This window comes from Ovis aries, chromosome 22, assembly GCF_016772045.2.
Source record: "Ovis aries strain OAR_USU_Benz2616 breed Rambouillet chromosome 22, ARS-UI_Ramb_v3.0, whole genome shotgun sequence".
In the NCBI taxonomy this organism is placed as follows: Eukaryota; Metazoa; Chordata; class Mammalia; order Artiodactyla; family Bovidae; genus Ovis; species Ovis aries.
The window spans coordinates 22,815,396-22,843,026 of record NC_056075.1 but is presented as its reverse complement, the minus strand read 5'-3'; the positions used below and the strand labels follow the sequence as shown (position 1 = coordinate 22,843,026).

Sequence of the window (27,631 nt, the reverse complement as noted above, 5' to 3'; positions counted from 1 at the left end):
CCGGTATTCTTGCCTGGAGAACCCCGTGAACAGAGGGGCCTGGTGGGCCACAGTCCATAGGGTCCTGCAGAGTTGGACCCAAGTGAAGTGACTTGGCTACTGAGCTCTTAGAACTTGCCCTGTGCTGTGTTAAACACTCTGTATGCATTATCTTGTTGAGTACTCACATTGTCATCCCTGGGAGGTAGGTCTTATTATCCCATTTTACAGATGAGGAAACTGAGATGGGGAGAGATTCAGTGACTTTCACACAGCAAGCAAGCAGCCCAGACAAGCTAGAACACAGGTCTCCTGACTCTTGGGAGTCTTTCCTCTTCCTACCCCTTCCCAGGCCCTGAAAGTCAAGTTTTGTTTTGCTCAGTCTAATCCAGTGAGGATGTCCCATGTCTTCTCTCAATAGGCCTGTAAGCCTAGTTAGGTTTCTAGGCAGTCAGACAGCACAGACTCCAGTCCTGCTGTTTCCCTACCCTGGGATAAGGGGCAATGATCATGACTTTTGACTTCTGGGGGACTTGGGACTCAGTTCCCTGGCTCCACCACCTCTTTTACAGGAACCGTCATTTTGTGAGTCTCTGCTTTACTCCTTCGAGAGAATTTGTGGGCATTAAACGAGAAATAGGGGTGTAAGAGTTTTGTTGTCAACAAGAATATTATCCTTATCTTCCATCCTGACAACCTGGGTGGCACCCATTGCAAAGGGCACACCCATTGCAAACAGTCCAGCACAAGAGCCTAAGTGTCCAGGGGGAGAGTCTCTTCACCCAGTTCCTCAAGAGCCCTAGAGGCCCCATGAATCTTGCCCCCAGCGTCCATCTCCCACTAGTCTGTCTCATTTTCCTCCTCCTCAATCCTGCCCGTCAGACCCTCTTCTTACCGCCTATATCCTCCTCACCTTGGCCACACAGGCATCATCCCTCTTCTAAAGACTTCAAGCAATTGCTAATTCCCCTCATGTTCTAGAAAGCCCTCGTTACTAGAAGGAAGACTACCATTTCTCTCCCATTGCTACCCCTTATCCCTGTCTATGCTTTCCTGGCAGTGAGAAGAGAAGGCAGGAAACTCAGCATTCAGTATGGAGTCTGATACACTAGGTCCTCCATAAATTGACTAAAGGAGTCTTTCTGGCATTCCATCTCTGGAATGCATGCACCATTATTTCAGAGCAACCCTGAATCTTGGCTTAGCCCTCCCTGGGTATCCAGTGGGGGAACAGAAAAATGGGCTGAGCTGCCAAGGGGTGAGAACTAGATGTGGTCTTACAGGGAAGGCTTTGGCCTCTGTATTGCACTTAATGCCCCACAGTTACACTCAGTGTTCCCTCAGCCTCTGATTTTATAGACAGTGTAACCAGTTACCCTTTTTTTGTCAGCACCAGGCTTGTGATTATATCTGATTTCCTTCTCAGTTGTCAAGCACAGAGATAACAGGGAGGGGACATGTGGTATAACTGAAGATCATGTCACCTTCTCTCAACTTGTATCAGAGTTCTTGGATTGTGGGAAAGAGATACACACTCTCCCTGAAATTCTTTCCTCCCTTGGCTTCCAACCTCTTTCATCTGGGTTCCACCATAGTCTCCCCCCACCTAACAACTCCTCAGGCCCCTTCCTTGGGGCACATTTTTCTAGGGCTTTCTTAGTTGGAGAAAGAGTCCCCCAAATTTCCATTTTCAATACTGTTTTCATGTATTCACTTAAACTCATCAGGCCATACACTATATGGGGTAAGAGGGACTTCAAAACCAAGACTGCCTGTTGATGGGAATATAAACTCATTCAGGCGCTATGGAAAACTGTATAGAGGTTTCTCAGAAAACTAAGAATAGAACTACCATATGACCCAGCAATTCCCTCCTGGGTATTTATTTGAAAAAAATGAAAACACTAATTTGCAAAGATACATGCACCCCAATGTTCATAGCAGCATTATTTACAATTGCCAAGATGTGGAAGCAACCTAAGTGCTCATCAACAAATGAATGGATAAAGAACATGTGAGCCTATATATATATATCTCTATATATAGGTATATATATATCTATGTATAGGTATATATAGATATATATATGCTGTGTGCTCAGTCGCTCAGTCGTGTGCTACTCTTTGCGACCCTTTTCACTGTAGCCCGTGGGCTCCTCTGTCCATGGGATTTTGCAGGCAAGAATACTGGAGGGGGTTGTCATTTCCTTCTCTAGGGGATCTTCCTGACCCAGGGATTGAACTCCGGTCTCCTGTGTCTCCTGCATTACAGGCAGATTCTTTATCCATTGAGCCATTGGGAAAGTCCCGATACACACACATACACACACAATGGAATACTGCTGCTGCTAAGTCGCTTCAGTCGTGTCCGACTCTGTGCGACCCCACAGACGGAAGCCCACCGGCTCCCCCGTCCCTGGGATTCTCCAGGCAAGAACACTGGAGTGGGTTGCCATTTCCTTCTCCAGTGCAGGAAAGTGAAAAGTGAAAGTGAAGCTGCTCAGTCGTGTCTGACTCTTAGCGACCCCACGGACTGCAGCCTACCAGGCTCCTCCATCCAAGGGATTTTCCAGGCAAGAGTACTGGAGTGGGGTGCCATTGCCTTCTCCCACTGGAATACTACTCAGACATAAAAAAAAAGAATGAAATATTGCCATTTGCAACAACAAGAATCATACTAAATGAAATAAGTCAAAGACAAATACTGTATGATTTAATTTATATGTGGAACCTAAAAATAAAACAAACTAGTGTATATACAAAAAAAGAAAGACTCAGATATACAGAACAAATTACCAGTGGGGAGAAGGAAAAGGGGAAGGGCAAGATAGGGGTAAGAGACTAAGAGGTACAAACTACTATATATAAAATGAATAAGCTACAAGAATATATAGTACAACACAGGACATATAGTCAAATATCATAATAACTATAAATGGAATATAACCTTTAAAAATTGTGAATCACTATTTGTACACCTGAAACTTACAATATTATACATAAGCTATACCTCAATTGCCCTCAAAAGGCATACATGGAACCCAACAAATTGGCATCCCTGATGACACAGTGTATGTAATTTGGGCCAGGATAGCTGCAGCGGCTTTGGTAACTTCACTTACTACCTTTCCTTCATGACCAACCCACCTCTTATCCAGCCTGAATATAAAACTGCTGCTAGATAGTCTTCTCCACATGTCCCACCAGAACTCAGCACTGTCTCAACTTCTGTCATCCCCTCATCTTTCTTATCCCCAGGATCACCTTGACTACCCATCCAGGTGACCAAGCTAAAAACATGTGCATCCACCTTTACCCATCCAGGCAGCTGATTCACCTGGAATCCAGTCCAGGTGAATCTGCTCCCATGTCTTTTTCATTCCTGCTCTTGTTCTGGTTGTCAGTTTTCCTAAACTAGGATGTGAACCTCCTCCAAGACGGGCTTCCAATCTTTATCTCCCCAGTCCATCCTCTACTTCGCCTGAAAAAGAGCCTCTGATCATGGGGGTCACTGATCAAAAACTACTCAGGTTGCTGTATTTTGAATTTTTTCATAAATTCTGGGGGGAAAACACTCAGGGTGTATTGTTTTTGCAAACAACAGAAGACCCCACTCCACAGTATAATAAACATTTACTCTTCCAAAGGCTAACATGATGGTGCTTTGGTATAATTTTTTAAATGCCCATTTCATTGTGTCTTTTATAGTTAAGTTTATATGAAGTAAACAAAACTGGTTACATATACAAAAAAAAAAAAAGACTCCACTCAAACTAGATTAAGCAGGAAAGGAATTTATTGCAGGGTGAGGAGAGGGAAGTTGGATAAAGCTGATCAAACATACAGACTTCCAGTTATAAGATAAATATATACTAGGAAGGTAGAGTATAACATGATGACCAAAGTTAACACTGCTGTATGGTATGTCTGAAAGTTGTTAAGAGAGTAGACCCTAAGAGTTCTCATCAGAAGGAAAATAAAATTTTTTTTTTTATCTATATGAGATGGTGGATGTTGACCAAACCTATTGTGGTAATCATTTCACAATAAATGTAAGTCAAATCATTATGTTCTACACCTTAAGCTTATACAGTGCTGTATACCAACTGTATCCTTAAAAAGTGAGCGGGGGAGAAGGAATTTAATGGCTCACATGACTTCAAAGTCCAGGATTCAAACGATGTCATCAGGACTCAGTTTCTCCCTCTGACCTTTGGTTCCACTTCTTCTGCAATTCCATGCTGAGAGAGCATCGCCTTTGGACCCAGAACTGCATTCTTCCAGATTTCAGTCCAGGGGAGAGAGCCCTTCCATCCACACAATAAGAGAATAGAGCCCTGGGCTTGGTTCCCATTGGCCTAAATTGAGTCCCATGGCTAGCCTAAACTAGTCACTAGGGCCCAAGGGACGACAGTGATGATTGGTCGAGCCCTAAATCACCTAGGTAATTTAAGGATGGGCTAAAACCAACTCCCCCAGAACCACTTTCCTAAGAGTAGATAAGGTGTGGAACCCTAAAAATCTGGAGGCTGTTACTGGAATCAGGGTGAATAAATGCTGAGAAACTTGGTCTGGTTCTTATTTTTCTCATTTTTCCTTAGAACTATCCTCTGCCCCAGACCAGCAGAGGTCTTCAGCAAGTATGTCAGAACATTAAAACACAGGCTTCTCATTGTCCCAGGCTTCAATTTGAGCTTGGTCTCACATTCTCATCTCCTACTCAGGGTGATCAGATCCCCATGGGGGAGAAAGGGGCAGTTATAAATAGAGTGGGGAGGTATATTAATTTTCCACTAATGGTCTAACAAATTACCATAGACTTAGAGGCTTTAAACAATACAAATGCATTATCTTACAGTTCCTGAGACTGGATTTCTGTCTCATTAACTAAAATCAAGGTATTGGCAGAATTGCATTTCTTTCTGGAGGGTCTAGGGAAGAAGCCATTTCCTTGTCTTTTCCAGCTTTGGGACTGCCTGCATTCCTTGGCTCACGAGGCTCATGACCCTCTTTCATCTTCAAAGCCAGCGATAGCTGATTGACTCTCTCTACTATCACATACTCTGACTCTTGAGTCTCCATCTCCCACATTTGACTCCTGTAATTACACTGGACCAACCGAGATAATCCAGGATAACTTCTCTATTTTAATGACTTCTAACCAACAACCTTAATACTATTTGCAACCTTAATTCCCCCTTGCCATGTAATGTAACTTGTTAACGAGTTCCCAGGGATTAAGCCATGGACATCATGGGGGTGGGAGGCCTCCCCTAGCAAAGACCACTATGTCCTGGGACCAGTTCTTTTTTTTTGGCCACACAGCATGAGAGATCTTGGGATCAAACCTGTGCCCCCTGCATTGGAAGCACGGGGAATCTTAACCACTGGACCACCAGGAAGTCCCTGGGACCAGTTCTTAAAGAGGACAGAGGGGGAGGCTCCCTTCTTGGAGCTGTTGGATAGGGAGTGTTAGGTAGATAAACTAAACCAGTCCAAGCTGCTGCTGCCACTAGGCCAATGGTCTGAATTAGACTTGAAAGAGTGGTGCAGTCAGGAATAAACATGATATCACCAGGGTGAGTGTGGGAGAACTTCCCAGAGGGTAGCTGGACTCTGAGGGATGCTGAAAATCTATGAGAAACTGTGGGGGTTAGTGGTAATACTGCTTAGATTAACAGAGGAGGAAGGAAAGTATGATGGCCTGGCAGCCCAGCAACTAGGAGAGGATATCCATTTTAACCATCCAGCAACTATGACCCACTCCACTGGGGAAGAGAGCTGGAAGGGCATGACCTGCAGCCAATGGGGACTGGAGATCAGATAGTCTTCACCCCATGTGAATGAAGCAACCTTTCTGGCTTTACCCAAGTCGCTTCTGGGCTTTGGCATAAGTTGGACTGAGTTCAAATCCCACAGTGCCAGTTACAGACTGTGAGAAGATGGGAAAGTGGCCTAACTTCCTGAGTCTCTGGTTCCTTAATCTATTCCATGAGAATGATATCACCATGTTCTTCATGTGGCTAATAAGAATTAGTTCTTTGAAAAAAGTTATAAGCTCTTATGTAACATTCTAGAGGGGAGAATAGTCAGATAGCGGGAAAGCAGACCCAGCATAGATTGGTGATCATGCTATTACTGACAGCACAAGTCTTGAGAATTTTGCCCTTAACATAACTAGCTGTGTGAGTCTGAGCAGGATATTTACATAAGCCCCAGTCATAGAATACATTCATTGTATACCATATCTGAGGCAAGCAGCTTCTTGCTATGTAAGGGGTGGGGGGAGAACTATTAATACCTCATTTCTAGGGTTGATGTAAACTTGAAGTTAGATGCTCATAAGCAACTTGAACGAGGATGAGATGGTTGGATGGCATTGGCGACTCAATGGACATGAGTCTGAGCAAACTCCCAGGGATGGTGAAAGACAGGGAAGCCTGGCGTGCTGCAGTCCATAGGGTCTCAGAGAGTTGGACACGACTGAACCATGAAGCAACTTGATTCAGCGCCTGGTGAGGAGGAGCTTAACTCAAATGTTCAGTTCAGTTCAGTCACTCAGTCGTGTCTGACTCTTTGCAACCCCATGAATCGCAGCACACCAGGCCTCCCTGTCCATCACCAACTCCTGGAGTTCACTCAGACTCACGTCCATCAAGTCAGTGATGCCATCCAGCCATCTCATCCTCTGTCATCCCCTTCTCCTCCTGCCCCCAATCCCTCCCAGCATCAGAGTCTTTTCCAATGAGTCAACTCTTCCCATGAGGTGGCCAAAGTACTGGAGTTTCAGCTTCAGGATCATTCCCTCCAAAGAAATCCCAGGGCTGATCTCCTTCAGAATGGACTGGTTGGATCTTTCTGCAGTCCAAGGGACTCTCAAGAGTCTTCTTCAACACCACAGTTCAAAAGTATCAATTCTTCGGCGCTCAGCTTTCTTCACAGTCCAACTCTCACATCCATACATGACCACTGGAAAAACCATAGCCTTGACTAGACAGACCTTTGTTGGCAAAATAATGTCTCTGCTTTTAAATATGCTATCTAGGCTGGTCATAACTTTTCTTCCAAGGAGTAAGCATCTTTTAATTTCATGGCTGCAGTCACCATCTGCAGTGATTTTGGAGCCCCCCCAAAATAAAGTCTGACACTGTTTCTACTGTTTCCCCATCTATTTCCCATGAAGTGATGGGACCAGATGCCATGATAACTCAATCCATCTGACTGGGAAAATGGGATGTGGATAACAGAGAGCTAACCTAATTGCAAAGGGCACCAGGATGCCCTCACGGAGGTTGTGTCTAAGTTGGGGCCAACATGATTCCAGCAGGTTCACCCAGTGTAAACACAGGCTGGCTGGCTTCTGGCAAGGTCAAGGTGTTTCCCTTTGCCTGGAAACCAGGAGGTGTGGCCGAATCAGGGCAGGAAGAACAGCAGATCAACTGAAAAGTGGTGGAGAGGAGCTCTGCTCCTGGATCTCTCAGGTTCCTCCAAATGCTGGGGGCCAGCTCCCCGAGGCTAAAGGAGACAAGTGAGTGGGGAGCTACCTGGAAGAGCATTTCAGGGCTGGGGCTTCAAACGGCCTTGAGTCTTTCCTGCCTGCTGGGAGCCTGAGCTTTGGGTCCAGCCCTAGGAAAAGAGGTGACCTGGTAGCCAAACTCCTTAGTAAGAGTTCCCAAAGCCAGGGGCACAATCGCAGGGGCTCCTGCTGTGAATCAGGGCCTGCGTTTACTAGGCATTAGGATCGGCGGTGGACCTGAGAACAAAGCGCATCCATCTCCCCTACTCCAGGTCTGGACCAGGACAAGGCCCCAGGTACCACGCCGGCCGCCTGAACTTCGGACCATGTACGCATGCTACTGCCGAGCGCCTGGGGAGGACGTCTGGCCTCTACTGCAGCACCTCACCTACACCTACCAGCCCGCCCCTCTGCTGCTGCCCCCTATCCAGGCCCATAACTTCTGCAGCCGGCCTCGCGACCTGTGCGGCGGTGAGTGGGCTGCTCCGCGGGAATACCACTGCTTCCACGCCACCGGCGCGCCCCTGGAGTTCGCGCCGCCCTTTTGGGTCTTCCCACCGGCCTACGCCGCGGCCCTGCGCCCGCCGTTCCCCGCGCCCGGCTACCTGGGGCCATCGCTGCAGGCGCCCGCGGCCACGGCGCAGGCGGCGGTCGAGAGCGGGGCGCAGTGGCCGGAAGGCGGCACCGTGCAGGCCGAGCTGCGGTGGGGCCGCGTAGAGCGCGCGCTTGGCCCGCGCCTCGAGCTGCCGGACTCCGTGCGCCGGGAGCTGCGCCGAGTGTACGGCACATACCCGCGCACCAACGTGCGCGTCACCTACCGCGGCGGCGAGTTCCTGCTGCGGGGCTCGCCGCGCCTGCGAGAGCCCGAGAACCGCGTCGAGAGGGGAGCCCTGTGGCCGCCGGCCAGCAGCGACAGCGGGGACAACAGTCCCGCGGGGGAAGCGGTGGAGCGCGGCCGCCGGCAGAAGAGGAAGGCTTGAGCTGAGGGCGCGCGAGGCCCGGCGGCAGGCGACGGTGAGCACGCGCGCCGTTTTCCTGCCGCCGCAGCTATGCGCTGGGGCTGGGTGCACCTGTCACCTGTATTTTTGCCTTTTTTTTTTTTTTTTTAAGCACCGCTGGCTTGCTGCTCTTCCTTGATTTCAGGTTTTTGCAGGATGGCGGGGCGAGGGCGAAAAGGGATCAAAGAGATCTGAGTGGGTGTCCTGTTACTCCTTCCTTCTCCTTGGACTTGGAAAGCCTGAGCGTGTGGTGGAGGAAGGGTCTGGACCCTTTGTTTCCTCCCTGCCCAACCTCCTCCCCATGAACCCTGCCCTGCAATGAGCCCCCACGTGCCCTTTTTCGTCTCTTCTCTCCAGGAAATCTGCCCTAACTCCCCAAGCTGAGGGCCCACTTATTCCCAGCCTGTAAAGAAAAGTAAATGACTGAAGTCAGGTGTAGGCTTTAAGATTGTTTTTATGTTTGGGGGTGGAGGTGGGGTTTCTTCATCTATGTAATGTGAGCCTTACTTCCCTTTTTGGGGTACAAGGTGTCAGGAATTAGAGTGGGAAATGTGTACTTCCTCACTCGCCGGGCCCCATTTCCCTTAACCAGCTCCCTTCCAGTGCAAGAGGACTTTCTCCTAGGTCCTGAGGCCCACCACCCATAGAGAGATTCTGAGGGCATCAGCTATTTTGTTGAGGTGTGGATGGCAAGCATGGCTGAGGAAGGGATCCCTAAGACACAGATTTAGGGCTGGCTCTGACATGAGTTTGGGTAAACTCTGGGAGTTGGTGATGGACAGGGAGGAATGTCATGCTGCAGTCCATGGGGTTGCAAAGAGTTGGACGGACTGAACTGAACTGACTGACATTTTCTAGACTCTCTGAGCCTCAGTTTATTCATCTGTTAAAGAAGAATAAAACTAGTACAGCCTACCTGGAAATTTTACCAGGGTTGAAATCTAAGATGAATGTCACATCTTGTTTCCTGATTCTTTTTAAACTTTTATATTGTGGGATAGCCGATAAACAATGTTGTGATAGTTTCAGGTGAACATCGAAGGGACTCAGTCATACATATATTTGTATCTTGTCTCCTCCTTCTTGCTGACAGTCTTTAATAGGTTGAATGTGCGCTATTCTAGGAGTTTGCTGGAGGATTAAGCCACACATCGAATTTTAACTACAGCTCTAGCCATACCACCAGATCTAAGACCCAGGCTGCATAAGTTTGGCTCCTCATGGAAATGCTTTCAGTGAACTTCCATTTGTAGTTGGCCAGAAGATACCTGGGTATACAGGTATGTTACTGAAACTGCAGATCACTTGATTGAACACTGCTATAATTATGAGCTTCATGCAGAAGTTCTGTTAAACCTCAGCACTTGGTAACGATGTTTCTCCTGATGAATGGTTTTTTTATCTGTGAAGCACCAAGGATCTCATAATTGATCATATTTTTCTCTTTGCCCTGGTTTCTGGGGAGCCAAATTTGCTTAGCATCTTTTGTGTAAAACCTGGATCCTGAACTGTTACCCCTAGTTTCATCTTATTTTCCTTTCCTTATTTTTTTAAATTATGGAAACACAGGGAGTTGTTGTAGTGTGTTAGGTCTACTGTGTGACCTTGAGTGAACTATTTAATGTCCCTGAACCAATTTCCTCATCGCGAATGGGGATGATGGTATCAGGACTTATCTCATAAGATTATTGAGAAGATATCATGAAATCCTGCACACAAAGTGTTTACCACAATAACTGTCATATACTAAGTGCTCAAAGGTTATTATTTGTTTTTAAAAAGTAGTTTGCAATACTGAAATTTATTAAATGGAGAATTAAAATCTGTTCTGATATTTTGTGTGGCATGCTAAGTCCCTTCAGTTGTGTCCAGCTGTGTGTGACCCTATGCACTGTCACCCACCAGGCTCCTCTGTCCATGAGATTCTCCAGGCAAGGATACTGGAATGGGTTGCCGTATCCTCCTGCAGGGGATCTTCCTGACCCAGAGACTTAACCTGTGTCTCTTATGTCTCCTGCATTGGCAGGAGGGTTCTTTACCACTAGGGCCACCTGGGAAGACCATCACCCGCAAATGATTACTGAGGTCCAATCTAGTATTTTTTACTGTTTTTTTCTGTGCACCTCATATTACCTACATAAAAGGAATTGCAGTCTTGCTTGTTGCATTTTACACTAAGTATATCTTGGACATCGTTTTATGCCAGTGCACATGGTGTTACCTCATTCTTTAACAGTCTATAGCATTTGGATTCTTTTCAGTTTTTAGCTATTAAAAGTCCATTCAACAAATTTCTTGAATGCCTTTTATTTGCCAAGAACTATTGCAGGCCCTGAGGATATAGTCGTGAATGAGATAGCCATGGCAGTTTCTGTCCTTATGGAAAACATTTAAGCTGAGACCTAAAGAATATGAAAAAGCTAGCTGTGCAAAGAGAAGGGTGAGGGGAAGCCAGGCAGAAAGTATGGTAAATGCAAAAGTCCCAAGGAATGAAAGTCATCTTCATTGACTTAACAGGCATTTGAAAGCCCACATGTGCTGGGCAGTATTCTAGGCACTGGGGCTCTAGGAGAAAAATAAACAACTCTCTGCTCTTGATAGAGCTTACTTTAGAGATGTAATGTAGGGAAATGAAGACTGACAATAAGCAAAGGGGAATATACAATGCAGTGTCATACAGCAGTAAGTGATGGGGTGCTATTTTCAGCAGGATACTTAGGGAAGGCTTCTCAGAAGAGATGACTCTTCAGTGAAGACCTAATAAAGAGCTTTGCAAGCTATTTAAATAGCTGGGGGAGAAAAGCAAGTACAAACACCCTTGGCTGGGGTGTCCTTGTCCCGTGAGTTAGTGGGAATGTAACAGTTAATGGATGGCATCACCGACTCAGTGGACATGGGTTTGGGTGGACTCTGGGAGTTGGTGATGGACAGGGAGGCCTGGCATGCTGTGCTTCATGGGGTCACAAGGAGTCAGACATGACTGAGTGACTGAACTGAACTGAATAGTTAATGAAGTTACAGATGAAGCTGGATCCTGTGGCATCTTGAAGCCATGTAGAAAATTTTGGATTTTTTTCCTTAGAGGAGATTATGAGCACAGGGAAATGTGATGAGATTTTTTTTTAAATTATTCTGGATGATGTGTGGAAAAGAGACTATAGAGGGGCCATTGTAGAAATAGGGAGAACAGTTAGGAGACATTTGAGAAATAAGCTGAGAGAGTGATGAGAAAATAAATGTCCTTGAATATGCATCTTTGTTTACATATACAAGTGTTAAATTGTGGAATCTGAAACCTTAAAATTAGAGATTGAATCATTGAACAATGACACCCTGGTAGCAACAAGCACAGCCAGTGCCCAGATCTGTGATTCTAAATTCCATCCTCCAAAAAAGGAACCACTCCCCTTGGGAGAATGGCTGATTTCAAGGCTGTGGCAGGAAAGGTACAAGATGAGCCTGGAACAACTTGTGCCAGAAATTAAAGGACTCCTCAAAAATATCAAAAGAACAAAGGCGCCAACTTGAAGGGACTTCCACTGACCGAATCAAGGACACTGTAAGCATCAAAACAAATAATCACAGTAACAGATTATAACCTTCTGAATAAAATAAGGATCCCTAAGTCCATGCTAATATTAACTAAATAAATACATGTGACTGGAAAGCTCTCCTTATAGAAGAAGGAAAAATGAAATTAGAAAATTACCATCCCCAATCATCACAGTAATGAATGATTCAAGTGAGACTCATTCCTGGACACTAAAAATAATGGGTGAAAGTCTGATGAAAAACCTGGTATTTATATAGTTTCATGTATGTTCCAATAAGATATTTATTAATTACAAATTTTAAAATATTAACCTGAAGAAAATAGTAACCTAATAGTATAATAGGGAAAAGTGGTGGGTAACATGTTAATAACCCCATTGCAGTAGTCCCTCTTAAACAAAATCTTTCTTACCATTTTTTTTTCCTTACCATCTTTAATGAGTGTCTTTAATTTTTTTCTTTAATGGAGACAAACTGACATCATGTGCTTTGGATATGTTAAACTGAAAAAATACAACATCAAAAATTCAGTGGTAAGGCATAATCATCAGGAAACAAAAACCTAAATTGAGAGAAAAATTTTCAAAAATGTCAGTGTCATAACAAACAAAGGTTTCAAGTCAAAGGAGATGAAACAGACATGAAAACTAAATGCAATGCATGATCCTCTTTTGGATGCTAGACCAGAATGAACATTGTTATGAAGGACAATGTTGGGACAAGTAGCAAGATTTGAATGAGGACTATATATTAAAGAAAGCAATATGGCAAAAAAAAAGAAAAAGAAAAAGGTTAACAGTTGGTGAATCTGGTATAAGGTTAAGTCACAGTTCTTTGTACTATTCTTGCAACTTTTCTGTAAGTCTGAAACAATTTCTAACTAAAACTAGTGATAATAAGGATATTGAGTCTCTGGATCAAAAAGGATACACATTTAAAATGTAATTTGTCACAGATTTTATATTTTAATCTTAGAGAATTTTCTACATGCTGGTAAGCCTCCTCAAATCCTTTTTCTTTTTTTTTGAAACACAGCAGGTTAAGTAAATCATGAATCTCCCACCATATAAGATTTTTTTCTGAATCCCCTTCCTCTTCTACCCTCTCAGGCCCACTCTTAAAGTCTCTCAACTCTCCTCATCTCTAAGAATCCACATTGCTCACACACATTCTTCCCCCAAGGCCTTCACTTATGCCCTGGAAATATCCAGAAACTGCACATAATTTACCCCTATCCCCCAGCCCCGGTGAGGGAGGAGGTCCCCAATTATAGACTTTTTGAAGGAAGGGCTGCTACTCAGCTCAGTCCAGCCTGCCATTGCTTCCAAACCCCAGTGCTCCAGCCCTGTCTGTGGCTGTAAGGAAGCCCTGCAGGGAGTCCTAGATGTTTCTTTCTTTGATCTTTTCTTTGAACTTAACCCTTAGAAGCTTAGAACTCATAAAACATCAGGGCTGCCAGAGACTTTACTGTTTACCTGGCTCAACCTCCTCAAGTTACCTTCCGTTGGGAAACCAAGGCCAGAGAGGAGTGACTCACCCAAGGTCACACAGTAGGTGGGAATCTACCTACTGTCCCTATTTCAGTGGGTCTTGAGCCACCATACTCTCATCCTGATGGACTTCTCCTCCTGGCTTTCCCCCAGCCTTACCCAACCCTGGCATTTGGTTTAGAGCCCTTTGCCAATAAACCATGACTGACCAATTTTAAACCCTATCCCACCTCCCAACTGGGTAACTCACATTCTACTGAAAGGAGGGTAATTATCACAACAATCTTACACACTTAACTGAGCACTTACTGTGTGCAGGCACTGTGCTAAGCCCTGTACAGAAACTATCATTTAATTTTCACAAAACCTTGATGTGTATATAATTATTATCCCCATTTACAGATAAGGAAACTGAGGCCTATAAACCTGGGAAATCTGACGTAGCCTTAACATATAGGCCTTTTCATACATTAGACATGCTCAGCAAAATACAAGGAACATTTATTGAACAGCCACTCTGAAGAATACTAGACTAGTCATCATGGGGCTCATGAATCAAGCCCCACTGGAAGCAGAGTGTGGAGGATTTGTAGGACATCATATGCATCATTGAGGCACTGGAGAAGCTTCTTGTAAGAGGCATCTGAGAAAGACTTTGAAGGAGGTGTAGGAATCTAACAGCGATGAAAAGGAGGTGTCCAGAGAAGAACTGAGGAGGGGTCAGCACAAGTAAAAGCGTGGCAGAAGGAGCAGGAAGGAGCAGGGTTTCACTGGAAGGCAGGTTATAACCAGGAAGCAGTGGAGGGTCAGGCTTCAAAGCTAAGTGGAGGCCATACTTCGAAAGACTTTAACGGCAAAGTGAGGAGTTTTGGGGAGCCATTGAAGTCTCTGACAAGAAGAGTGGCTTGAACTGAAGTTGTTAAAAGATTGGGCCAGTGGCAGCACCTGGCTGATGCCCTGTGACCTCAGTATTGATGGTGTAGCGCAGCCGGGCACCAGAACTGAGTCCCTAGGGCATTTGCTAGAGCTCACAGCCTATGGAATTCAGTTCTCAGAGCCAGGTGGCCAAAGTTCTCTTAACCTTGATGCTGCCCTCCTGCGCTCTCTTCTGTGAATCTTTCCTCATCCCCAGGATGGATCAGGTGAGAAACCCGAGATCTCAAGATTCCTCCTATTCCAGGAAGGGTCTGAGCTTGGAGCAGAAAACAGAGGTCCATTGCTAGAAGAGGCAAAGGTTCTCTCAATTCCAACAGGATACTGATATTAGATATGGGGCGGGGGGGGGGGGGGGCTCAGGGCTGTGGTAGAGATTCCATTTAGAAAGGGTCCCATCATCCCTGCCCAAATGTGCTCCAATGGGGCTAGGTGTGGAATTGGATAGACAAGGGACTGGGGGAAGAGCTAGAGTATGTACACTGAGAGGATATTTCTCTAGAGACAGGCCTCCTGAGCCAAACAAGACCCACAAAATGTGGATCCACAAGATAGAGGCCCAGGAGTCCAAGCTCCCTGAAACCACTGCCCCCGCCCCTACACACACACACACACACAAATACACCTGAAATGAAGATCTGAAGTACCTGGTATAGATAAGGGAATGGAAGAGAAAGACTTCCCTGAAACACACTGTGACTTTCTAGAGAGTTAAACTGAGGACTAGGGTGCTATTTCCACTCAGGGCAGAGCTGCAGCCTGTCTCTGGAGAGGGAAAGGCAAGCGTGCAGGCTCAAGAGCCACCCTCCACCACCACCCCCAACTTGAGTTGAAAGGAACAGGTCTGCACTTACCCTTGAAGCCTCTCCTCTCCCTCCTGGAGCTGGATCTACAGTGATGCTCCCAGAGACTGCTCCTTAAATAGGCCCCGCCCCAGCCAACTCCCGCCCCCGCCCCATCCTGGCTCTTCTGAGAAAGGAGGAAGGTGTGGGAGGGCCGGGCACCCTGCCCAGAGAGCCCTTTTTGACCTCAAGCAAGAATGGGGACCCCCTTCTCCACCCACCCCTCATCTTTCAAAGCATCCCCTTCCTCACCTCAGTCTCTGACTGAGTCCCTCCCACCCCCTGAAACAAGCCACTGGGTTCTTTCTCTGCCCTTAATGTCTGGGAAATCTGCCCTTTCTGCCTAATTCAAGCCCAGTTCCTCACTCTGAGGTTGAATGGTGGGGAGCTGATGTGCTGTGGAGGCTTCAGCACAAGATTCTAGCTTTCCCCATCGGCTTAGGAGGCCCAGCATCAGCTCCAGAATTCACTCACGGAATGGGGAGGGAGGGGGTATCAGTCTCCCTCCTTCTTACTCATGTGGCTTCAAGCTACATCCAAAGCATAAGTGGAGTTTATTCCCATTCCGTGGAAAGATAGTTTGAGACCTGAGGGAAAAGAAAAATCAGGGGGTTAAGGCCCAGGCAGTGTGAATGTCGCATGGGACTAGTGTTCCCTGGAGCTCCTGATTAAGGTTTGTATGTGTCCCTGTGTCTGTGGTGGGCCCTCTCCCCAGCCCACCCTCTGTCCTCTGATTCCAGAACCCAACTCTTACTGCACAGAGTTGAGATCCTCCAGAATCTGAGCTGGGAATTGAGGGGCTCCCCCTAAATGGTCTTTCCCTGAAACCTCAAGAAGTTCTTTCCCATGATAAGTAGCTACATCCCTGCCATTCAAGAAACAGGTCGCCAGGGTCTTGGGCTTGGAACCAGGGACAGCTCTACTGAGGAAACCTGGAAATTCCTGTAATGGGGGTGGTAGGGAGAGAAGAGGCATCAGTATTGTGCAATGGAGGGGAGAGGGAGGACGGATGGGGGGCTGGGGGAGGGGAGCGATGGCTTAGTCTTTAGAGGCCTGGCAGCTATCCATCACCTCCTTCCCAGGGGCCTGCTTGGCCTGAGTTCAAAGTGGCTGTCACCCCACCCTTCATTAACCCCAGCAGCACCAGGCTGTCAGCAGCAGAGCTTTTATGGGAGACGCGACGCCAAAAGCGCTCCCTCTTTCTTTCCTCCCCTTTCCTGCCCCCTTTCCCCAGCAGCCCACATCTTGCTCTCTTTGAGGCTAGAGAATCCTGGTGGGGAGGTGGGAGGTTGAAGTGAGGGACAGGACTGGAATAGGGAGTGGTGATCCTCTTTTTCTCCATATTCTGGCATTGCTTCTGTCCTTAGGGAAGAGAATGGGACTTTCTCCCTTGGACCATGAACTTCTCAGCGTAGGGACAATATCTGGGCCCCCAGCACCCTACAGGAGGACTAGACCTGAAAAGAGGCTCAGCCTCGTGGCTGGGAATGGGAGAACTCTTTCCATCATGACCCACTGAAGGACTTCTGGGAAGGGAAGGCTCTGGACTTCCCCCCTGGATAGCACCAGGAAGCTGAGGTAGCAGGAACAGAAAGAGGAAGCTGAGGTTTTACTGGGTACTGGGGTTCAGCCATCCTGTCCTAAATGAGGAGCCCTGCCAACGTGGGCATTAAGGTACTGGCCTGCAGGCATCCTGCACCTGAGCTCAGGTGGGTCCTCAGAGCACCTGCTGCCCCTTCCCCCAATCCAAACCAGGTTCCAGGTCCCAAAACTTAGGCCCTGTAGCCACCCTAATCTTGGGGAGACATCACTGTTAAGAGAATGCATACGAGCAGATCTAGTCTTATCTGGTGGCTTTGTGGTAATGAATCTTCCTGCCAATACAGAAGACGCAGGTTCCATCCTTGGGTTGGGAAAACCCCCTGGAGGAGGAAATGTCAACCCACTCCACTATTTTTGCCTGGAAAATTCCATGGACACAGGAGCCTGGGGCTACAGTCCATGGGGTCACAAGGAGACCGACACACACGCACACACACGCATGGCGGGTAAGTCAGTACCTAAGAGTTGATGGGTGACAGGGCTTGAATCTGGACTGGACACGTAGGAGGAGAGACAGTGGGATTTGGGGAACACCAGGTCTAGCAGTAGGGGCCACCAGAATCAACCAGTGAGCCACGGGATTGTGGGAAGACGGGAAAAACAAGAAGTCGAGGGGAAGATACAGGATTTGAGGGAGATTTGGGGGGCTAGGAAATAAAGTGGGTGGGAATACACTGGGTGGGGCCTAATGTCCTTGGTCTGGGCAGACAAGGAACTAGGAGGGTATACAGTCAATCGGTGAGACTCCACCCATGGCGTTATCATGCGTAACTACTCCCTACCCTCAAAAAAATGGCCTCCGCGAGAGCCCGTCCAAAACCCTGAGACAAATGAGACTGGAAGCAGAAGTCCCGCCCACTTATGGGCAATTGCCCTTCTTAAAAATGGCCACCACAGCGCTTCTGGAAGTGAACCGCTCTGGGCCCCGCCTTTGATCTCGTTGGTGGGGCTGGGGGCATGCGAGCTGCACCGCGCGGGACAAGTCGCCGGCGGCGCCCGACGGAGCAGGTGATTCCCCCTCCAGGCCCCGACTCAGGGCTGGAAGAGTCGCGGAGAGCACTGACCAAGGGTACCCGTCCCGTGTGTCTCCCCACAGTACCCCCGGGGCCCGCCGGACCCCCATCTCTGATTCTCGCCGTGGCCTGTATCAAGGCACTTTTTAGCTTGCTCCGGCCTCCCTCATCATGTGTCCCCCAGGGCCGCAAGCGCATCCATGTGCCCTCGGGCCCACTATTCTGGATGCTTAAGGGTATCCCGCTAGCTCGTTTAGGGAGCTGCTGCTTCAGGGGTCGGCCATCATTGTGCCCCCACTTCCTGTACTCCCATCACCCGGCATTTATACTCCCGCCTGATTTTGGATGCCGGAGTCCCGTATACCCCTCGATCCACTTGGTGCTTCTAAGAGCTGCTTTGGGGGTCAGGGGACTATGATGTCCTCTGGAACCTGCGTTATGTACCAGGGCCCCAGGAGCCGGGCTTCATAGAATCTGGGATAAGCAGTGAAGACCTCGTTTCTAGACTCTTGAGTGCCCGGGGCTTCTTCCACTCCGCTTCCCAGGACTCCTCCCACATGGCCTACTGGTCTCCCTCCACCTGGGGCACATCCCCACCTGAAGGGAACAACATAGTACTTCTTTCCCCAGTTTCACTTAAATTTGTTTGGGGAGGGGAGGAGGCATTATGGAGCATCTGGAGAGTTTAGGGCTGTGCGGTCCCAGAGATGCTCCCAGGCCACCTGGCCAGTGAGGATGGGGCAGTCAGGGTTGGCTCCGGAGAGGAAGTGAGTCCTGCAAAGTGAGGGGCAAAGGGGCAAAGACATTCTGAGTGGGGAGAATGGTGTGAGCAAAGATTCTGAGGTAGGCAAGAGGGCTAGCCAAGCAGGAGAGGAGGATCAGAACATAGGTTAGGGACAGACCCTTTGCATCATGAAAGGTGGTGTAGTATGGTGGTTAACAGTGAAGGTTTTGGAGCCAGACTGCCTGGGTATAAAACTGCCATTAACTTCCTTTGTGATCCTGGGCAAATTACTTAACCTTACAATGTGTCCATTTCCTTTTGGGTAAATGGGATAATATGATATATTAGTATCTATATGTTAGGGTAATTGTGAGGATTAGGTAAATTCATACATGTAAAGAGCACAGAACAATCCCTGGCAGATCTTAAGCAGTCGTCCATGAATGCTAAGTCATTTCAGTTGTGTCCGACTCTGTGCGACCCTATACGACCCTATGGACTGTAGCCCACCAGAATTCTCTGTCCAGGGGATTCTCCAGGCAAGAATACTGGAGTGGGTTGCCATGCCCTCCTCCAGGGGATCTTCCAGACCAATGGATCGAACCCACCTCTGTTTGTTTAGGGCCACTAGGGCCACCTGGGAAGCCCTGTAAGCAGTCAGTAAATGCTAAATATTATTACCTTCATCAGAGGTATTCAAACAAGACTCACAACAGGATGTCAGTCACATTTCATGGGGGCAGCTAACCAGTGAACCCTGATTTGGAGCCCCCAGGATGTAATGGGGTTCTGTGGGCTATATCCAGAATTTGAAAAGTCTTGGGGAAATCACGTTCTGACCCTGGAGAAGCCTGGCTATTTGGGCTGCAGCTTCCCCAACTCAGGGACTATGAGGAGAAATATTAGGAGAAGGTTCTGGGTAGGAAAGGAATGCCAGTGAAGCCTAAGGGGTGGAGAAGGGTGAAAGAAAGAAGTGGCAAGCTTTGAAGGGGAAAGTTTGGGCAGCCCAAGAACAGGAGGAACGGGGACATTCTATTAGGAAATAAGCCAGAGCAAAAGCTCAGGGCAGGAAAACTTTTATTTGAGCACAGTGAGGTGTTTGCCATGAATAACTTCTTGGACCTTGGCTAGAAGCTAGGCATCAGCCACATCCCTGAGAACTTCTTCCCTAGAAGCTTTCATGCAGCATCCATGGACCTTGGTCCTCACAGAGGTTGGCAGACAGCTGCTAGCAGCCAGGAGTGGTATAACCTGGGGTGGATGTTGGTCTCCACAGGGGACTGACTTCTTGGGGGAGCAGCATGATGGGATCTGGTATGCCTGGTTTGAGCAGTTACACTCCTCGCCAGGGCCCGTACTAGGGTCTGGAGCAAGAGGCTGGCCTCCCCTGGTAGGATAGGGCTTCTTAGTTCTGCTGTCCCAAGTGACCCTGTACTGTCACAGCAACTCTGTGTTAACAGTCAGGGAACCAGGGAACTGTGATTGTAGATGGCAGCCCTGTCTCAACCCAATTGGAGGTCTTGACATCCCCCCATTCCCAAAGTAGCCCCTTGAATATACACTCAACTAGGAAGTCCTGGATTTATCTCTTGACTACTACAGTCAAGCCAGGTGACTCTGGGCAAGTCCTTAAACCCACTGAGCTTCAGTCTCTTCATTTGTGAAGTGGGAAGTAACTTTATTGAGTGTACATTGATCAATAAACCAGGTGTGTAGTCCCTGTGCTCATGAAGCAAGTGGAAGAATCATTAAACATTGCCCCAGTAATTTTTTTAATTATAGCTATAAAAGGTGTTGTTAAGTAAGGAAAAGTGTAGTCTGGAGTAAGGGTGTAAGATAGAGACCAAACCAGTTCTAGAGGGTCAGGGACAGCATCCCTTGAAGGAAACTGTAAAATGAAACCTGAAAGGTGAGAGGAGTTAGCAAGTGAAGGGGTGGATGCAGCAGGTTACCCAGGCAGAGGAAACAGTTCATGCAGAGACTCTTGCCATGAAAAAGCTGGAGTGCTGGCAAGGTGAAAGCAAGCCAGGGTGGAGAGGAGTGATCTGGGGTGGGGATGGGGGCGGGCAGTGGTACATAACGGCTGGAGAGACAGAGGCAGGAGTAAGGCCCTGAATTGAGGGCCACAAAAAGAATCTGGACTACTCTGGAAACAGGAAATCATGGATAGATGTTATGCAGGAAGAACATGATTTTTTGTAAAGATTGTACAGCCATGGTCTTTGTGGAGAGTAAGTTGTTGGTGGAAAGATGGTGGTGAGGAGAACGATTGGGAAACTTGCAGTTAAGGCAAGAGATGGAGCTGAGTGGGAGGAGAGATGAAGAGAAGTAGACATGTTGAGAAATAATGGTCAGGGCTTGGTGACTGATTGGATGTGGGAAGGCAGAGGGTAGGATGGTGTCAGGGATCCTCACAGCGTCTGGTCTCAGACTTGTGGCAGGAACAGCTGGGTACATGGACAGGTGTACACTGGGGACAGGGACAGCCTTGGAGGAGTAGACGACTTGGGAGAATGTCAGTTTGGAACATGTTAAGTCATCCCCATGGAGGTGTCAGTAGCTCAGAGGAGGAGGCTGGACTAGAGAACTAGACATTTGGGAATTGGTGACATGGAGTTGGAACAAGAAGATCTGGGCCCAGATGAGATCTTCCAGAGACAGAGTGTGCAGACTGAAGAGAGGAGAAGCAGCTTTGAGCCTGAGCTTTGCTGCCACAGTTAGAGGGGAAAAAGAGGAGAGGGATGGCCTGGGAAGAAATGGCCAAGGAGGTGGAAGAGAAACGGGAGGATGTGATGCCTCCTAGACCAATACTGATACTGCTGAAAGGGCAAATATGAGGTGAAAGAAATGGCCTTTCTCTCTTTCTTGATAAAAAATGGATAATATTGGCAAATTCATATGGTTCAGCCTAATTAGACCAATTAGGGCTTCCCAGTAGCTCAGCAGTAAAGAATCTGCCTGTAACACAGGAGATATGGGTTCAGTCCCTGAGTTGGAAGATCCCCTGGAGAAGGAGATGGCCACCCACTCCAGTATTCTTGCCTGGGAAATCCCATGGACAGAGGATCCTGGAGGGCTACAGTCCATGGGGTTGCGTAAGAGTTGAACACAACTTAGCCACTAAACAACAAAAATAATTAGACCAAAACCTGAAAACAGTAACTCCTGACCTTAGCCTGAGAAGATTTGGTAGAGATGTTGGAGCAGAAGCCAGACTAAAGTTGGGGAGAAGTGGCTAGAATGGAGAATAAGGCAGTAGACTTGAGCGGGACCTGGTGACTGGTTGATTGCAGCAGGTGGGGTTGAGAGAGGGTGAGACTCAGGGTAACCCCCAAGTTCAGGCTTGGCAGCTGAGCAAGTTGTGTCAACTAGTGAAACAGGAGGGGGTGCCTGTTTGGAGGGGGTATACACAGATGGCAAGGATATGGTGAATTGGGGGTAGGTGCTCCTGAGTCTTCTAACTGGGATAAGCTGACATTTGGACCTGTGGCTCTGGAGCAGTTTGTTGCCACCTGTATGTTCTTGGCTACCAAATACAGACTTTATGGAGCCAAAAGCATGTAAGTAGGATTGAAACAAGTCAGTAAGTATTTATCAAGCACCTACTAAGTGCAGGCATTTTTCTAAGTGCTAGGGCTATACCAAAGGATAAGACAAAGTCCCTCCCAACTCTCTCTTCTTGAAGCTTATGTTCTTTAGGGGAGGAGAGACAAAAAGCAAATAAACATAAAAATAACATTAAACTAGTATATGCCATGTAGAAAATAAAGCAGAGAAAGAGATTGGGGAATATGGGGAATGGTTATTTTTGGTAGGTTAGTCAGGGACAGTCTCTCTGGAGGCAGCATTTGAGCAGAGCCCCGGCAGAGGTGAGGGGATGAGCCATGTGGTTATCTGGAAGAGATAGGCAGGAAGAAGCTGGGCGAGTTTGAAGGACCCCAAGGATGCTGGTGGAATGAGCGAGGAGGGAGTGGTGATGTTGGAAGGTAGGCAAAGGCCAGATCTTCTAGGACATCGTAGGCCTTGGGAACGAGAATGGACAGCCTCTGTAGGTAGCCTCAAGCTGCTGGAAGGGCAAGGACCAGGCAGGGAGATAGAATTCATGAAAGACTTCCCCTTCTATCTGGGCCCCAGAGCCAGAAAAGCCCCTTTGTGTGAAGGGTGGGTGGCCCATTCTGGGTGGGGGGATGGCTGTGCTCAATCCTGAGGCCTGTTCCTTGGGGGGCTGGACAATGGGCCCCTTGTGGCTGGACTTGGGGGCCCAGTGGCCCTCTCAGTGATGGGATTCCTCAGCCAGGAGGCATGTGACCTCAAGACCTTGGCGTCTTCCCAGAAGATCTGGGCCTACTTCTGGGGAGTGGGGTGGGGAGATGGGGAGAGGTTAGGGGGAGGGAGGAGGGAAACCTCCACTCTGGAAACCTTCTCCTGAGACAGTGTCCTGTCCTGTCTCAGGCTGGAGGAGGTGGAGAGATAGGGAGGCGGGGGGCTGTGGCTCTGCTTGAGGGAGCGGGGGAGGACCAGAGAGTTGGAAGCTTCGGGCAACTTCAACAAATGGTTTCTACAGCAGGGCAGGAGGGAGGAGCTGGCTGCCCCCAGACCTGGTGGGCAGGGGCAGGCAGAAGAGGGCCTGATGAGCCTCCATCTTGTATCCCTTCAGCAGAGGAGAGAGCATGGAGCTGGAGCGGATTGTCAGTGCAGCCCTCCTTGCCTTTGTCCAGACGCACCTCCCAGAGGCTGATCTCAGGTAGGAGCTGCTCTCCTGGAAGGGTCATGCTTGGGCCAGTGCTGGAGCAGCTGGGCAGGACTCTGGACCCTAACCAGTGGAGAGACTGGGGTGGGGAGCACTCAGCCCTGTTCCTGAGATGCGGAAGGGCTGAGTATGATCTGCTGGTGTGGCCTTGCCTCTCATCCTGTTCCCGTCACCCTTGTTGAACAGAGGGGAGACCAAATCTCTGAGGAAGGGGGAGGGTGGGATACTCTCCAGGCTTAAGGCTTGAGGTCTGCCTCACGGTCCCCAGGAAGCCAGGGGCTGGAGTCCCAGGCTAATAGGGCTTGTCTTGTTCTCTTCCTGCAGCGGCTTGGATGACGTCATCTTTTCCTATGTGCTTGGGGTTCTTGGGGACCTGGGCCCCTCAGGCCCATCAGAGGAGAATTTCGACATGGAAGCTTTCACTGAGATGATGGAGGCATATGTGCCCGGCTTCGCCCACATCCCCAGGTGGGGCGTGGCTGGGGCCAAGACGAGGGGGGCTGGCTGATGGTGGAGGGTGGGTAGAGTTGTCCTTTAACCACCCTCCTGGTCTTTTCAGGGGTACAATAGGGGACATGATCCAGAAGCTCTCAGGGCAGTTGAGTGGTGCCAGGAACAAAGGTAAGCCTGGGAATCGGGCCCCTGGGTGACTCAAACGGCCTCCTCCAAAACCCTGGCAAACCTGTTGCTCTTTCTGCCCCTTTAAGAGAATGTGCAGCCACAGAGCTCCGAGGTCCAAGGTCAGGTATCTATCTCCCCAGAGCCCCTGCAGCGGCCCGAAAAGCTCAAAGAAGAGATGATGTCTTCTGCTGGGGACACCCAAGATGAGGTACTGGTAGAGGAGGGTACCAGTGAAGGAGCTCGGGGGGCTGGAAAGGAGGAAATAGTGCCTCTTGTCAACATTTATGCCACAGGCAGCCGGCCCTGAGGAAGAGCTGCTGCCAGGGGTGGACGTACTCCTGGAGGTTTTTCCCACCTGTTCAGTGGAGCAGGCCCAGTGGGTATTGGCCAAAGCTCGAGGGGACTTGGAAGAAGCTGTGCAGATGCTGGTAGAGGGGAAGCAGGGGCCTCCAGCCTGGGATGGCCCCAACCAGGTATCCTCTGCTAGACTCCCCCACCCCATGCAACCTCAGCCATGCTCCAGCTTAGTGCTAAGCCCCTGCCCCTAGCCTAGCCCCATTTGCTTCCCCTGCTGGTACCCTAGGCCCTACACCTGGCTTCTCTCTGCAGGACCTGCCCAGGCGTCTCAGAGGCCCCCAAAAGGATGAGCTGAAGTCCTTCATCCTGCAGAAGTGAGTCTGGGCTGGGCAGGGCTGGGACCTTTGAGGGTCTTCCCAGGGTGGCAAGAGCTTCACCCAGCCAGTTTTTGGCAGGTACATGATGGTGGATAGTGCGGAGGATCAGAAGATTCACCGTCCTATGGCTCCTAAGGAGGTGAGATGGTCGGGGTCGTGGAGCGGGCGCATCTGTCTCCAGGCTTCTGCTGCTCACTGCCTGATTGCCTGACAGGCTCCCAAGAAGCTGATCCGATACATCGATAACCAGATAGTGAGCACCAAAGGGGAGCGATTCAAAGACGTGCGGAACCCTGAGGCTGAGGAGATGAAGGCCACATACATCAACCTCAAGCCGGCCAGAAAGTACCGCTTCCACTGAGGCACTTGCCAGACTCTGCCCGAGCCATCTAGGCTCAGATCCCAGAGGGATGCAGGAGCCCTACACACCACACAGGGCCCGCCCTAACTCCTGTCCCCCTTCCTTCCCAACTTCCTTGCTCTACAGTGTTAACCTCTTCTTGGAGCTGCCACAAGCACAGTAAAGGTAGCCCCAGGAAGGTGTGAGTCCATTCTGGTTATTTCACAGCTGGGGTGCTAGAATACTGTGTCTTTCTCTCCCAACTTCACATCCCCTATCTCCAACAGAGCAGCGGCACCAGGCAAGAGGGGGTAAAAAGCTTTTTATTTGAAGCTCTAGGGTGGGGCAGGGCACTGGCCTCTCACTGGAGGCCCCCACAGTTCAGTTTCCTTACAGTTCGCAGTGAGGCCCCCGCCACACAGTCCGGCTGTGCCCATCGGCAGGCGGGTCAGACCTGCAGGTTGACAAAGGGTGCGAAGCCCACCACGTCCTGCAGCAGTACCAGGGCCTGATGCAGCGGCGGCTCAACGTCGATGTCCACACCGCGCTTCCGCAGGCGGCTTAGGCTGGGCTCGGCCACGTGGTGGCAGTGCCGCACCCGCAGCGAGCGCAGCGCTGGGCAGTACTCTGCCAAAGTCCTGGGGGAGGAGCAGGGGGAGGCAAAGGGCGTGAAGCCGCTACACACGCGGTGGGGGAGCCAGCAGAGCCCAGTCTCCCTCCAGTTATGGCATACTTTCCTCCTTACAGGAGGGAAGGGGCCTAATTTGAGGTCATACACTCAATGCCTCCAGTGAACCAGAGACTTCATGCCCCAGGATTGCAAGGTTTTCCCCTTGTTGAATAGCCAGAAATCTGACTTTGTTTCTGAAATCTCCCAAGGTGTAAATAGGAGTTCAGAAAAGGTTTTCAACTATGGGATCTCTGGCCTAGGTATTCCTGGAGGCACTTCCTGTTCAGAATGCAGTTCCTTACTAGTAGAAAGATCCAGAAACCCCAGTTCTGCCAACTAGAGCCCGCCCCTACCCCCAGAGAACTTAAGCGATCGCTCTTTTCCCATCTCACCGACCCCAGGCCCAGGCACCTGATACCGTCGCTTCCGACGCGGAGGCACCCTGTTAGGTCGAGGTGCTGGAGTTCCGGGCAGTTCCGAGCCAACTCCTGGACGGCGGTATCCCCCACATTGGCGTTGACCGCTAGGGAGAGGCTGCGAAGGCTTGCGCCGCGCCTCTGCGCCAGGTATACGATGGCCTCATCCTTGAGCTGTCGGCAGGCGGTGAGGTCCAGCTCCTCCAGGGCCGGACAGCGGTCAGCGAGGCCGCGCAGCGCCAGCCCATCTACCCAGTCACAGTGCGCGAGCGAAAGGCGCTGCAAGCGGGGGCAGCCCTCGGCCAGCGCCCCCAGCGCGCGGCGGCTCAGTTGCCCGCAGCCGGCCAGCGCCACACTCCGCAGCTGCGGATTCCGCGCCAACACCGGCACCAGATCCTCGTCCGACAGCCATTCGTGACACGGCGCCAGCGCCAGCTCCTGCAGCCCCTCGGCGTCCCGCAGCAGCCAGGCCAATGCGGCCCGCGGAATCTGCGGACCCACCTATGGGCGGGGAGGCACCTCGACTCTCAGCTGTTCCCGGGGGAGGACTCTGCCTACTCGCCCCTGAGGAGTTCTTTCCTGGCAGCAGGTTGCCCTCGGGGCTTGGCACCTGCCCTCCCAGGAGAGACCCTACGCGCCCTCAAGTTGATCCCTGGTATTCCCCCTTTGAGAGTACTTCTCGCTGGGTGGATCGCTTCCTAGGCATTCCTAGCGGCCCACGGGCGATCCGGAAGGGTAGACAGAGGGGCTGGGGGCTGGAGGCGGGGCAGAAGTGGCGGGGGGGGGGGGGGGGCAGTATCCAGAAGGGGGCGGGGCTCCAGCCCCAGGCTCACCTGAGCGGCGTCGAAGCGGCGCAGCCGGGCGAGGTGCAGCTGCACTAGTGCCCGGAAAGCCCGACTGACGCGCTGCAGCCAGAGCAGCTGGCGCAGCGGCACCCGGCTCAGGACGTGTGGGAGCAGCACGTCTTCCCAGGGCAAATCCAGGAGCCTGTGGGTAAAAGGGCGTTGGCGGCGGCGTCCCCGAGTCACTGTTACCTGCGAGTCCGCCTCCGTTATGCTCCTGAGCCTAGGCTCCTAAAACCAGCCGCCAGGCCCAGCCCTGGTTCAGCTCCACTCCCCCAGGCCCTTCTTCCCTCTCTCGGCACCTCCGGTGCTCGGTACCTGACGGCTCCGGGCTCTTGCTCCCCTCCGGACGGGTCCATCGGTGGCTCCATCGGCTGCCTACTGCGCGTGCGCAGTAAGGTCTTCTCGCTGTGGCCTTGGAGCGGACGCAGCAAACCCGCCCTCTTGAGCTACAGAGACAGACCGATTCAATCGAGTGCCGGCTCACTGAGGATCCTATCTGAAAGCCCTCCGGATGGATCCTGAAACCGAAGGCGGAACAGACCGGTGGTGTAAACTGAGACCTCGCCTTCTCTGCTATAGGGCTTGAGACTGGAGGCTGAAGAATGCGATCGTGCAGCAGAGACTGACTTTTTTCGTTTGGGGCCAGTGGCCGCGTCTAAGTGAAGTG

The 27,631-nt window shown here is 49.8% G+C and overlaps 3 protein-coding genes and 1 long non-coding RNA gene across 10 annotated transcripts; 2 read left to right on the top strand and 2 right to left on the bottom strand.

Annotated features, from left to right (window-relative positions):
* The first annotated feature begins 7,406 nt into the window (after window positions 1-7,406).
* On the top strand, window positions 7,407-10,783 carry C22H10orf95 (chromosome 22 C10orf95 homolog). The gene is made up of 2 exons (XM_015103276.3): window positions 7,407-7,506; window positions 7,767-10,783. Exon 2 carries the CDS (start codon window positions 7,821-7,823, stop codon window positions 8,472-8,474), a length of 654 nt encoding a protein of 217 aa, XP_014958762.2. The 5' UTR covers window positions 7,407-7,506; window positions 7,767-7,820; the 3' UTR covers window positions 8,475-10,783.
* On the bottom strand, window positions 8,572-15,361 carry LOC121817634 (uncharacterized). The gene is made up of 2 exons (XR_006057656.2): window positions 15,322-15,361; window positions 8,572-12,547 (listed from the first exon to the last, which is right to left on the bottom strand). It is a non-coding gene; the product is annotated as an uncharacterized LOC121817634 (long non-coding RNA).
* A 2,424-nt stretch (window positions 15,362-17,785) lies between these two features.
* CUEDC2 (CUE domain containing 2) lies at window positions 17,786-25,232 on the top strand. 7 transcript variants are annotated; one of them, XM_042238748.1, is made up of 9 exons: window positions 17,786-17,919; window positions 23,309-23,392; window positions 23,723-23,866; window positions 23,958-24,019; window positions 24,160-24,227; window positions 24,313-24,492; window positions 24,629-24,690; window positions 24,772-24,832; window positions 24,908-25,232. In XM_042238748.1, exons 2-9 carry the CDS (start codon window positions 23,319-23,321, stop codon window positions 25,052-25,054), a joined length of 798 nt encoding a protein of 265 aa, XP_042094682.1. In that variant the 5' UTR covers window positions 17,786-17,919; window positions 23,309-23,318; the 3' UTR covers window positions 25,055-25,232. The 7 variants fall into 7 exon arrangements, with proteins under 7 accessions (XP_042094682.1, XP_004020194.1, XP_011958247.1 ...); XM_004020145.4 differs by having other exon boundaries at window positions 24,106-24,227; XM_012102857.3 differs by having other exon boundaries at window positions 23,306-23,392.
* Window positions 25,233-25,340: 108 nt separating this feature from the next.
* Window positions 25,341-27,346, bottom strand: FBXL15 (F-box and leucine rich repeat protein 15). Its single transcript, XM_027960479.2, has 4 exons — window positions 27,280-27,346; window positions 26,953-27,106; window positions 26,115-26,620; window positions 25,341-25,671 (listed from the first exon to the last, which is right to left on the bottom strand). The coding sequence occupies exons 1-4, from the start codon at window positions 27,330-27,332 to the stop codon at window positions 25,482-25,484; spliced, it is 903 nt and encodes a 300-aa protein (XP_027816280.1). The 5' UTR covers window positions 27,333-27,346; the 3' UTR covers window positions 25,341-25,481.
* Window positions 27,347-27,631: the final 285 nt, after the last annotated feature.

Excerpts from the sequence above, each read along its gene's own strand:
- C22H10orf95 (XM_015103276.3), top strand. The coding sequence starts at position 7,821 with ATGTACGCATGCTACTGCCGAGCGCCTGGGGAGGACGTCTGGCCTCTA.
- CUEDC2 (XM_004020145.4), top strand. The coding sequence starts at position 23,319 with ATGGAGCTGGAGCGGATTGTCAGTGCAGCCCTCCTTGCCTTTGTCCAG. Across the intron at positions 24,020-24,105 it reads GAGTGGTGCCAGGAACAAAG|AGAATGTGCAGCCACAGAGC; the intron begins GTAAGCCTGGGA and ends TGCCCCTTTAAG. Across the intron at positions 24,493-24,628 it reads CCTGGGATGGCCCCAACCAG|GACCTGCCCAGGCGTCTCAG; the intron begins GTATCCTCTGCT and ends TTCTCTCTGCAG.
- FBXL15 (XM_027960479.2), bottom strand. The coding sequence starts at position 27,332 with ATGGAGCCACCGATGGACCCGTCCGGAGGGGAGCAAGAGCCCGGAGCC. Across the intron at positions 27,107-27,279 it reads CAAGAGCCCGGAGCCGTCAG|GCTCCTGGATTTGCCCTGGG; the intron begins GTACCGAGCACC and ends TTTTACCCACAG. Across the intron at positions 26,621-26,952 it reads GCCGCTTCGACGCCGCTCAG|GTGGGTCCGCAGATTCCGCG; the intron begins GTGAGCCTGGGG and ends CCCCGCCCATAG.